Consider the following 12,940-nt stretch of genomic DNA (forward strand, 5'->3'; position numbering starts at 1 on the left):
TTATATAGCCCGCTAAAGGGCGGGAAAGGTAGGCACGCCATACTGGCCGGCTACGTACATGCAAATTTCAGTGGGCCATCGCGCGTACGTGATTGGAGGAGAGATATACCCATAGAGTCCAGTAGAGGGCTCCGCCTGTGTTAATATAACTAGGGTTACAATATCGTAACCTTCGTTACGTGCAGCGGCTGTCGTCCGTCTGCCGTCTGCCCAATTTCACGTGAATGCAGCATGAAAAATACGATTGAGTTGCTTGTGATATAAAACCGCAACGCTAGATAAGAGGAATTCCTACACAATGTACCTTTAAAATAAAAGAAAAAAAGGTTATTTAATGTGTATCAGTGGACCTACCCTCTGCTCCTGAGTGGCTACGAACGTCTGGAAGCCGGGGGCCACGCCGAAGCCCAGCTCGTGGACAAACGGCGGCTCGGCCTGGCTGTGGATCTGCACCCGCACACCGGCCTCAAAGGCTGTGTCCTCTGGAAGAGACAGAGATGGGAAAAAGGCCCAGAAAGCTGATTTATTCAGACACTAAACAAACAGAGATGTGCAAAAATATATATAAAAAATACAAAAAAAAGGTTCAGATAAAATGATCAGGGTACAGAGCAAAAAAAAATCAACTCTTCCTGTTTCAAATAAACCTTTCACCAAAATCAATTTCAGGCTTTCGGCTCAAAGCCACAAGCTTTTAAGACCGGCTTCATTATAACTCACTCCCATTTGTTTGATATTAAACACAGGTAGAGAGACTTCACAGATGAAAGGAGCACTCATATGCACACACATATACACACACACACACACTTGCAGAGGCAGGGGTGTATAGAGCTGTAATATTTATTAGGAGAACAGAGAAGAGAGTGGTCTTTGTAGAAATCGATAACCTTCTCTCTCCACGTCCTCACACTCAGCCATGAGCTCTGGGACACTCAGTCAAGGCTGTCCACCGCCAGCCCACTGCTGGGACGCCCCGGGGCGCTCTGCAGCCAAGACATCAGAGCTGTTCAGCATGGCCAGCCGCACAAATGGACACACACACACACACATAACACACATAACACACACACAGTATCCCCCCTCGACTATGATATGTTCATCAATCAAACATCTGCAGTGACTGATACGACGACAGCTTGGATGCATTCACATTAAGGCGAAGATGAAGGGATCAAACATGCTTTCTGTGTGTGTCTGTGTGTGTGTGTTGCTGTGGAAAAGTACAGTAACAATGTGTGTGTGTGTGTGTGTAAAAGAGTAAAAACACTGGCTGTGTGAGAGAGATAATCAGATTCCACGTGAATGAGTGAGTCAGAAATAGAAAGCGTGTGTATATTATAAATATGTAGGGTGTTTACCAGACAGAGAGAGGGGGAGGGTGTGTGTGTGTGTGTGTGTGTAAAGTTTAATCGTCCCTGTGTCCTGTGCAGTGTCCGTTCTGTCCTCGTCCTGTTTACTGACCTGTGTGTGTGTCTCTGACAGGTTTTATGACTCGTCTCACACTGTCCAACTCTCTGACTCCTCATTTTTAACGTGTCCATTAAGAAACTGTTATGCATTTTATTGCTATTATTGCTGGACATGGTAAATATAATCATAGCAGGCTGAAACTCACAGGCAGGGCTCCACACTGCCCCTAAATGGAGGCATTTTGGTCCTAAAATTTGGGACAGTGATGGTAAATTATTATTCTACTTGAGCATGTGCAACCAGTAAATTTGCTATTTTTCTTTTAACACTGGTGAAACATAGAAGGGGCGACTCAAAGATTTATAGATATCTGTAATGACAAACCCCTACACATGAATGGCAAAAGTGAGGTCATTTGTCCTAGGAAGAATGTAGTTGCGGTCTTGCGGATATCTAAAACCCAACTATTCAAAATGTAAACGACAAGTCAGAAAGACGTTGTTGATATCTACAATGTTAATTCCAGATAGTCAAACTTAGCTTTTAAATGTTATATTAAATCCGCTTGCCATATGACACAACACCGCGGTGATATGTTGTGTATGTTTTTAGCTTACCGGCCAACAAAGCTACTCTGTCGGCTCAGGCAGGTTGCCATGGGAACGTACTGTAGACACACAGCTGTTGCTTGCTCGCGCTCTGTTGAGAGCAAGGGGGCAGTTGTGGGTCTGAGAAGTGAAGCTCACTTCTGCGTTCAAAAAACTGCAATCCCCTCGGCTGTCGCTGGGGGCTGGTACCGGAAGGGAGCAACTCTCCATAGACCCCCATGTTAAAATAGCCGACTTTACGTCCTCAATAAACATGTTAAAAGCCTGGTACCATTACGTTTTTTGGTCTCAACCGATAGTTTCTACCCCCGCACACACTCTGAGGGGGGTGATTTTTTTTTAACTCTACCGTTTTACTGTTATTAGGTTTAAAATTCTGGCCAATTAGGGCGCGGAAACGTTGAGTGACAGGTCCGGAGACCGCTGCTTCGAGGCCAGTGGGCGGGTTCTCGGCCGGCTAACGGCCGCACCGCTCCAAATATGGAAAGTCAAATCCAACATGGCGCGGTTCAAACCCCCGTAGTAGCGGCACAAAACAGACTCACCAAAACCAATGGGTGACGTCACGGACGCTACGTCCATTCTTTTTACAGTCTATGGTTGAGAGGCTTTGTTGCTAGGGAGCTGTAGGCGCTACTGCTATGCTGCGTTCGAGAAAACATGGAACTCGAACTCTCCCAGTTCAAAACTCCCGATTTCTGACCTCAACGCGTTCGAGAGGCACCAAGCCAGATGAATAGCCAAAAACATGGCAGACAGGGACAAACTTTGCATTCAAAGCTCTTCACGTAGCTAAGGCATTAAAACGTTACAAATGGCACAAAACAAAGTTCCGAGTTGCCACGAACGCAGCATAAACACGTAGCCTAGCCTTGCATAGATACATCCTTTCTGCACTTGCCCGTTTAGGTTAGGTGATCCGTCGTGGTCTCTCCTCTGGTACTTCATGGCGGGCTCGCCCAAAACACTTCGTGGGCGTTTGGAGGCTTTGTTATGGATGTCTAAAGTAGTATCTGCCGTTGGTACTCTGGCACATTCACACACTTAAGTGACCGTCACTGAAGCCGCCGCAAACAATGGTCGCGCCGCCATGTTTAAAGTAGGATTAAGCGATATTTTTGTGTTAATATAAGTCTTAAATAGTTATATCTTCCGACAGCAATCACAGAGTGTTTGGACCGAAACACGGGTCTCTCAGTCACTCTGCTCTGCTCTGAGCCGAGGAGAAAACTTTTCTCGTATCCTACAAGTTTAAGAGAGAACGGCATGAAGGGCTGTGTGTGCAGCCAAGGGATGCGCCTGAATGTGGTGACGTAGGGACGAGGACCAATAGATCCATGACGAGGGCGGGGGCTGCTAACTCCATCGGCTGACAAGACGTTATGGTGCGTTCAAGGCAACCCGTAACTCGTGTTTTTCCGACCTGTGAAGTCGTACCAGTTCGATCTGGTATGAGTTCACGGGTCAGGAGTTACGAGTGGCCGTTATAGTGACTTTCACAGGTAAAACAGGTCGGAAAAACACGAGTGGGTTGCCTGGAACGCTACAAAGTCGTAAGTCGTAACTTGAAGCTGTAATTTACGGTTTCAAAAGCATGCCTGGAACGCAGCATTAGCCAAAACGACCGGATCGCTTACTTCTGCTTTAACATTACGTAACATTACATTACACTTACAGCAGCACCATTTCCAAGACAATAAAACACATTATTTAGGTCCAGAACATGTAAATGGCGTTTGAGTTTTCTGTCGGTCACTTTCTTTCTTTGATTGTATATTCCTTCTGCAGAAAGACCAGTGTTTTCCTGTGTGATACAATCCCCTTCTAGACCAGAACCGATTGTGTCTTTGGCGCTTTTTCAGGTTGTCGGCCATGTTTCTACCTGTTGTTCACTGGCCCCTCCCTCCTCTCTGTCCTGAGGTAAAACGTGCGTGCATCGCCGTAACGTCAACGGTCGACAGGAATTCAAAATAACAGGTTTAATCAATCCATATTGTTTAGCCTATCTATGTTTTTACATTCATCTACTTCTCATTTGTTATTTAATGTCTTAATTCCACTGCCATTTGACCATAAGTGGATATGAAATGTTAACATAAAATACAACTATATGTATATCTAGTGCATTTGTTTGGATTATGCTCCATTAGCACCCATACTGTAGCACAACTATCCTATACAATTAGCCACTGTTATCTAAAAACTATTAAAAACACATTATAAGAGCCACAGTGTTGTGCTGGGTGTGACATATTCCTTCATTAAAACAGTGTAAACACACACTACGTCCTCTACACGGAGGGAACAGAGACACTAACTGCACTGGCTGTTCATATTGTGATAAATGGAAGTCAACCTGTGTGTCTTCATCGTGTCCTGTAACACAGAGCGGATGTGTGCATGTGTGACACTTGTCTTGTCGAGGCAATGGGCTTTATGCACAGCTCCACTACTTCCTGAAATAAGCCAGCTTGTTTATTTCCTGTTTTACATTATTGGACCAACTGATTAGATTAATCAGTTGGTCCAATAATGTAAGACAGGAAATAAACGAGCTGGCTTACTTCAGGAAGTAGTGGAGCTGTGCATAAAGCCCATTCTTGGTTACAATAAAAACCAGCTTTAACATTTCACCAGGAGACAATTTTCTGTAATTATTACATTCTTGTTAAACATTGTTGTGCTGCTCTCGGTTCCTAATTAGCAGCACTAACACGTTCACTTCCCCTGACTAACCCTTCACAAGTCAAAGGGGACAGAAATCTCTGTTGGGTTTGTTCACTTTAAGACATCTTCTGCTAAGTTCAAAAAGAAGAATTTTGCAGTTTAAAGTCTCAAATTTGCGCATAAAAAAAAAACTCTTATGGGAAAAAAAAGTTACATGATTTCTTTTTCTTATTTATTGAAATCAAGGACACATTACCGGCCGGGTTCATTCATTTGACTATGTAAACTTGCAGTGCAGTGTAGAAACAAATTAGTGAGCTCTTACTTGCAAGTTTTATGAGTTATTTCCTCATAAATTTGCAACTTTAAATCTGAAAATTCAGAGTTTTAAACTTGTTCACAGCTCATGGCCTTAATGCACCACATTACTACACATCTATTTAGGATTGCAATTTTATTTTTCAAACTTAATGTCTGCAGGTCACTGGGTTTTCTTTATGTAAATGTGCATTGAAATTGCACTTCGACCACATGAGACAATAATCTGTTAGTGAGATGTGTGTGTGTGAGTTGGGAAGGTGTGTGTGTGTGAGTTATAGATCAGATCAAATAGACCTCGCTGTGCTTGTTTGTTCTGCTGTCGGTTCAACTTCCCTTATCCAGAGATGATTAAGAAGATGTGGAATAACCACGTTTGTTGTATCTGACCAGAGCTGGAGCGGAATCAAAGATCGCAGCGTTGATTTGGAGTTACGGCGTGTTTCATCACCACTATCGCGCTCATTTGACTCAGGATGACTCAACAGAATCAGAGAGGCGGACTAAATTAGGATGCTCACAGCAACAGCAGCAGCAGCACAATCATAACTTAGATCTCTCTGCTTTGTACGACACAGAGTAATGTCAGGTGGAGTTTGCTTTCACCTCCGTTCTCCTGCAGCATTGCAACCGATTGCACCGTTTGTTCTGGGAAAATCAAGAGAGTGAGAGGAAATGTAAAACTGTTCTGACTTATACGCAGATAAAGTCGCATGTTGTCAGACGTCTCTTCCTCCTGGCTGCAGAGAGTTTGTCCTGACACCTGTGTGTGTGTGCAGCACTGACGATTCCGAATCCTCTGCACCCAGGGCCGTTGTATAGGGGAGAAAGGTGATGATAATTCTAGGGGCCCAGCTCCGAGTGGGGCCCATAAAAACCCCAGTAGTCTAATCTTTGTATGACTGAATTATTCTGCGTAAGACCCTGACTAATACTCGTCGTAGTACACTGTAAAAACTCAACATCTTTCCAAGAATATTCGTCTTATTTCTTGTCCAAATGTCTCATTTCTAGTCAAAGCTAATCTCTTTCCACTTAAAATAAGACTCATCACCTAAAAATTTACTTGTTTTTAAATCATTTTCACTTGTTTCAAACAAATTTTCACTTGAAATAAGTAGAAAAATCTGCCAGTGAAAGCACGTTTTTTGTGCTTGTAATAAGGAAGAAAAACTTGTTCCACTATCAGATTTTTTCTACTTATTTTAAGTGAAAATATGCTTGAAAGGAGTAAAAAGTGTCTAAAAACAAGCAACTTTTAATATGATATGTCTTATTTTAAGTATAATGAGATTTGTTTTGACTAGAAATTAGATTTTGACAAGAAATAAGACAAATATTCTTGGTAAGATACTTGAGTTTTTGCAGTGTGATGCTGCACTAGCATCAAAACAAAGTAGGCTAAATAAAAAATGATAATACATACGTAGTCTAAGAAAAAAAAACTGGAGAAGTTAGGGGGAGGGGCCCACTTTAGTATTCTTTAAGGGGGCCCAGAATTCCTAGCAACGGCCCTGTCTGCACCTGTCGGCCAACATCAGCTCATCTCTTCTTTTTCTTCTTCTTCTTCATCTCACATTCGTCCACTTCCTGTCACAGTCAGGAGGTTGTGTCAGCCTCCATCAGAGCAGCACTCCAGCACAATTTCAAATCAAAGTGAACGAGTGTATCCTCAAAGCATGTCCACGTTTTAACTCACTCAACACACTGTGTCACGCTCTCTGACAGTTTTATTTACTTCTCTCCTTTCATGTTGTATTTCATTTCTATGTTTTTTTTTTTAAATAGCTCTGTAGCTCTGGGGAGGTTGCAGAACCGGTCCAGTTTGTTTGGTCCAGAGACTGAAATATCCCGGCAGCTGTTGGGAGAGCTCGCTGTTGAATTTTGTACAGACATTAATGGATCCCAGAGGATGAATCCCACTGAAGCAGATAATCCCTTCGACTTCTCTCAGGGTGATATTTTGGGGGGTTTTAGTGAAATAAGTTCACGGCAAATGGAGGGATTCAAACAAAATGATGTTTCGACTTTAGTCTTTAGTTACTGTAATAGCTAAACAAATCTAACGTGATTCTCTCAATTCTCAGCTTCACATCCTGTTTAGTGCAAATTAGTAAATGTTAGCATGCAAAAATGCCAAACTAAGACAGACATATTAGCATTTATAGCTCCAAGCAGCACTGAGCTACAAATAAGTCATGTGATTCATGTGGATTACTTTGAGTTTCTGCAGGAAACACGTCTCCTCAGGTCCCACAATGAGCCGCTGGTTCTGGACTCGAACATTTTTCCTACTTCTTGCTAAATCCAACTTAAAACTATAAGATCTGCAGCAATAACACAAAACAAGCCACGTTTGTCCGACCTTGCAAAGTGTAGAAGGGTCCCCTACCTCTACCTGAATAGAAGAAACTAGAATTTTAATCTTTTCTTGCACATTTGTGACATTGAACATGAAATTCTGAGTTTCCCAGTTATTTCCATGTCAATCAAAAACGATGCTCTTTATTTCACTCAGTCCTTCCTCACTCTGCATCCTCAACTTGCACTAAGCAGATTTTTCATCTGAAAATAAAGAATAGTTTAAATTTCACCTACAAACCGAGGCTGCAACAATAACAACAACAAAACAAAACAAAAGCAGTTATTGTTTGTACCAAATCATGCTATTATAATTTTGCAGCCAGGTTCTGGTTTACTTTGTGCAGCCACTGAGAGAAAATCTCATTTTACAACAAGAATCACAATGAATGAAAATATCTTGTGTGCATCCAGAGGCGGCTGCAGCAACACCGGCGGTTATCACAGAAACAAATGAAAACAGGAAGCCGTCGTCACGTTCATTCGCCAGAACTTTATGATCCAATTTGAGAAGATTCAAGAAGCTCGTGTTACTTTTCACACTGACCCAACGTCGCTGACAGAAATGGCAGAAAGTGAAAAGGATCGAGGACTTTCCACTTCCACTTTGCACTTGGTTAAACCTGCAGCTGAACAAATATCCTTCAGTGGTCGTCCTCAGCACCGCGCTGATTTAATAACTGCAGACACAAAGAGTGCAGAGGCACACCGAGGCTTTAACTCTGCACTGCCACTGCACTCAAATGCTTATTTTGCCTCGCTGGCCTGTTTCCCATATAAAAACGCGAGCTAAAATGGGAGATGAGAGATGGAGCGATGATGGAAAACAGAAAGCAGGAGGGGGGTGCAGAGAGCTGCGGCTGCTGATGAGCCCCACCGCTGTTTACCTGCAAAGTGCTGGTGCTGTGGGTGAAATATGAAAAAGGCCTTGTAGGTTTGGCTGCATGGAAAAAACAAATAGTAATTATTAAAAAAAGTTTGTTACTGACTGGTGGTAGTTGTGGGTGGAAGTGTGGACCCAATGAACGTTTGTGTTGAGTTTAGTAACAGTTTGACTGAAAGTGAAGCTTTTACTCAGGACGAGACCTTGTGGATTTAAAACCCTTAAATGACAAGTGCATCATATTTGATGCAGACAGTTTTTCTACAAAAAAAAACTTATGTATAAAACATAAAATTTAAAAGAGAACTATGCAAGTCTGGTCTCTTCTCCTCTGTGTTGCTGACCCTTAAGGTAAAAAATCCTGCGTAGTTCCTCTTTAAACATAAACTGTGAGCAATACATTTTAAAAATGCTGGATGTATCAAGTATAATTGTTATTTTCTTTTTTTTTTGTCATATTGTTTGTCAGAAGGTCCAATAAAGACTCCAGTTGCAAATAATTTTTCAAATATTTGATAATTCGGACTTTAAAAGGTTGATAAATTGTATTGATATAATTGATATTGATTGATTTGAAGGGAACAGCATGGTAGGTAGATAGATAGATAGATAGATAGATAGATAGATAGATAGATAGATAGATAGATAGATAGATAGATAGATAGATAGATAGATAGATAGATAGATAGAATTTTAACCTCTGAGTTCAAGTGTAAATTTGTGCCAAATCCAGAGATGTTCCCTGAAGTTGTTTCAGAGGACGAACCTGATCAATTCTCTCTCTCCAAACTCCAAAAACCTTCACTGACGGCGTCTTTTATATTTACAAGTGTTTTCACAGAGAGCTGCTAATGTTCAGACGACCTGAGAACAAAATGTTTCCAAAACACCGGCTGAAACCTCTCTGATAATAATTCAGTGAAATACAAAAAAAAAAAAAAAAAGGCAGCAATCAAAAAGAGAAACAGAATCAAATCAGAGTGAAGCAGCTACGAGAGAGAAAAGCTAAAAAGCGATGTAAAGTGCCTCTCAGGGAGGAGATGAAAAATAGTTCAATAACTCCATAACTCTTGGCATCTCTCTCCCATTCAGACGCAGCGGGTGAGCAGAATGTAATTGGTTGCTTACTCTGAAATGTCAGGTTTGGAGCGCTGATTCGATCTGAAACAAAACTCTGTGATGTGTATGATTAAAAAATAAATAAAAAGCTGCGACTCTCTGATAGAAAAAGAAAGAAAGAAGAAATGGGACTTGAATGTCATGCCGGTTTCAGAGGCTGGGCCGTGTGTTTGAAGGGCTTCTCGCTGCGCTGCTGCAGACGTTTTGTAGTTGTAGCTGCCAAAGGGAGGGAGGGGGGCCATCCACTTGGCTTTGATCAAAAAAAAAAATAATCTGCCTGACGAGCCCCGTCCCAACTCCTAAACTTCACACGACTTCTCTAACAAGGTCAGTGTGCAGCAGCAGCAGCTCGACTGATTATTTAAAAAAAAAAAGCAAGACTGTGAGTCGTTCAGAGACGCTAAAGAGAATCTGTAACTCACAAGTCATCCTATGTGTGTTAGTTTTTTAAATTAAATAGGAACTCTGCAGGATTTCCGCCTTAACTCAGCTCCAGAGTCCTAGTGCTGGTTGAATCATTTCTCACCGGCTTCGTTAAAAAACAAATGCACATGGAGGAGAGGAGGGTTAGAGACACAGAGGAGGAGAGACTGAACTTGTATAGCTCCCCTTTAATTTAAATTAGATTGATTTGCTGATGATGTCTGAGTTTTCTTTTCTTTTCCTTTTGTTTTATTTATTTAACAGGCAATGACATAAAAAAAAATTGAAATATACAATGTAGGACCACTGACAAAAAGACACAAACCAAACCGAAACAAAACAAAACAAAACATGACAAAATAAAACAAAGCAGGACCAAATGGGACAGAAAAGTGCTAAAAAAAAAAGAAAAAGAAAAAAGTTACTACTAAAAGTATACATTTAATCAAACTTTATCATTTTTTGTTATGCATTTCTACCTTGTCTTGATTTATTGCGATAATTTTTTCCAAAAAGAAATTGGCTTCGCACTTTACTGTATTTAAAAAGAAAAAGTCCAAAATTCAAATTCCTTTTTGATTGGGCCTTAAATATAAATATTCCCTCCAAAAGAATAATTGCGTTCACCATCTGCGGGTAATTAACTTCAAGTGTCAGAGTTGTCTTGATAAGTTTTCTATCGTCAGGTGGAACATGGACAGAAATATAACAGTCGAAGGGAGAGAAAGCTTGGTATCCAGGCAACAGACCATCTGTTTCTTTCCTCCCTCCACTCAAACTGCAGTAATATCCATCTTCTTCATTTTTCACACCATGAAACGTGTTGCTGTTGCTGCTGCTGGTAGATTTTCTTTTTCTTTTTTTTTCTTTTCTTTTTCTTCATGTTTGTCCATAGTGATAAGTGAGGAGGAGTGTCATGGCCGCCCTGAGGCTCCGCGGGCCAGAACAGCGCGCTAATAAAACCCCAGAGAGCGAGAGGAGGACGCTGGACGCCGGCCTCAGGATGATGGAGAGTAAGAGGGAGCCACCGAGAGGGAGGAATGAAGGTGTGGATGGAGGAGGAAAAAAACGTAATTGGTGAGAGGAGGTGTGTGTAGAGAAAAGAGAAAGAGAGAGGGAAGGAGGGAAGGAGGGAAGGAGGAGGAGAGAGGTGGCATGCTGCACAGCAAAGAGACCGGGCTGAGTTGAAGAAGACAGGGAGGCTGACTCAGCTCATCTGGGCTAATTAAACCACACAGGGATAAACAAGGGCACTGGAGGCTGCAGCCTGCTGGGAGATCCTGCTCCTTTACACACACACACACACACACACACACACACACTGTTCACACCGAAAAACCTGCAGCCTGGGGAACACAAGAGGCTGAGAGAGTGAGAGAGGAGGAGGAGGACGTCGGCTCTTGAGTGAGTGAGTGAGTGGTCGTCCATCTGCAGCGTTTTGGGAGCCGACAAAACATTAGTGTCCCAGAGAAAGTAAATCTCTTTTGTGTAGAAAACCAAAACTGATATTTTGTGAAATGATTACATCATATCCCAACAACAACAATGAACAGTGATTACAACGACAATGGCGGACAACTGTCGGGTGACGGACCCTCGAATGCTGCGCCTGAAACATACCCGTTTAATCCACGTCTATTATTCTGTTAGTTTTTGTGCCTATAGTATTTGAGATATTTTCAGTGCTTTTGTGTGTCTATGCAGATATTTCCTGAAACAATGTCGTTTATGAAAACTTTCCAAGAGCAAACAGCTCTGAAGAAATGTTTAGTAGATCTCTGAAGAGAATGTATTGTGTATGTGTGTGCAATGCATGCATACATGTATATATGAGTACATGTATGGGTATATATTTTTGTTTATTTTATGTTTATTTCTTTATTTTGCGGTCTTTGTCCCACCTTTTTATTTTATTTTATTTCATCTTTTTCTGTTACCATGAACTTTTTCTTTTCTTTTAGTTTTTTTCACTACAAAATACATTTTTACATACAATTTTGTGGGATCGCTCCAATGACTAAAAAGAAATATGTGTAATGGAACATGAATTAATGACTTGTGCAATCCTGCAATAAAGTATATATATATATTTTATTTTTTTTTTAAAAAGAGCAAAAAGATACAAAGAAGAGAGTTTGAGGAGCGCTCTGTGTCTGTGTGCAGCCACTCTTCCCTGAAACAGTCGATCTGAGCCACTAATGAGATCTAATACTCTCATCAATAAGAGGAGCAGTAAGAGTTGTGCTGCTTTAAAACAAAGATCATCGACGAGGCTTCAGCGCTCCGCTACAAAGAGCTTTGATTGTGTTTTAGCCAAAGTCCAGATTGTAACCAGACTGAGGCCTCTGTATTTCTGACTGACCGTATTTGAATAACAAGACGTGATTAAGTCCAGATTTCACTTGAACGCAGCAGAGAATGAAGAGTGGAGTCTGAGAAGTCACAGCTTCTTCACATCACAGCTTCAATTCTGACCAGATCCTGAATTTCATTCCCACACAAAACACCGACAGGTGGCCTACTTTGCATTTTTATGAGGAAACTGGTTTGTTCATATTAGACCAAAAATAAAAGTCTGTCTTCTGCATTTGATATCACAACATCCACACACACACACACACACATACTCACACACTCACACACTCACACACTTGTCTTGACTGAATGTTTTCTTTCATGGAGCCTCCTACATCATGGATGTTGGATAAAAGCTGCCGGGTTGTGTTTGTTTGTTTATTTATCTGAGGAGTATTGATTTATTTGTTGTTTCTTCTTCCCGTGGAGTCGATGAGTAAAAACACAGACACTGCCAGCGTTGGGTACGTTACATTTAAAGGGGAACTATACGAGTCCGCTCTCTTTAACTGTGTTTTGCTGCATTAGTAACTGAGTCACTACATTATAAAAGTAACTTGTTAACAGGGAAAGTTACTATTGCGTTACATTTCTTATGCTCAAACCTCAACAAAGGTAAATAACGCTTGTACTTCCAGTCTGAGAAAAGCTTGGAATTCATTGAACTCCGTTGCCACCATCACTGTAACTCCTACTAGCATTAAGCCTATAGTGCATGTTCTGCTGACCAGAACTTGCTCAGTTTTTGTCCGATTTTCAAACGGTTTGATTTTTTATGAACGTTTATGCAGTT

The 12,940-nt window shown here is 41.3% G+C and overlaps 1 protein-coding gene across 3 annotated transcripts in view; it reads right to left on the bottom strand.

The window, feature by feature from the left end:
• asic2 (acid-sensing (proton-gated) ion channel 2) overlaps positions 1–12,940 on the bottom strand; it is a 524,547-nt gene that overhangs the window by 34,456 nt on the left and 477,151 nt on the right. For all 3 annotated transcript variants that reach the window (XR_015036256.1, XM_085783410.1, XM_085783409.1), the window contains one exon: positions 355–482. Coding sequence is in view for 2 of the 3 variants with exons in the window: in XM_085783410.1 (XP_085639536.1) it covers positions 355–482 (128 nt within the window). In the remaining variant the exon portion in view is untranslated. The remainder of the gene's footprint in view (positions 1–354; positions 483–12,940) is intronic.

The sequence above is a fragment of the Trachurus japonicus genome, chromosome 8, assembly GCF_045865225.1.
Source record: "Trachurus japonicus isolate A0001 chromosome 8, Traja_1.0".
Classification (NCBI taxonomy): domain Eukaryota; kingdom Metazoa; phylum Chordata; class Actinopteri; order Carangiformes; family Carangidae; genus Trachurus; species Trachurus japonicus.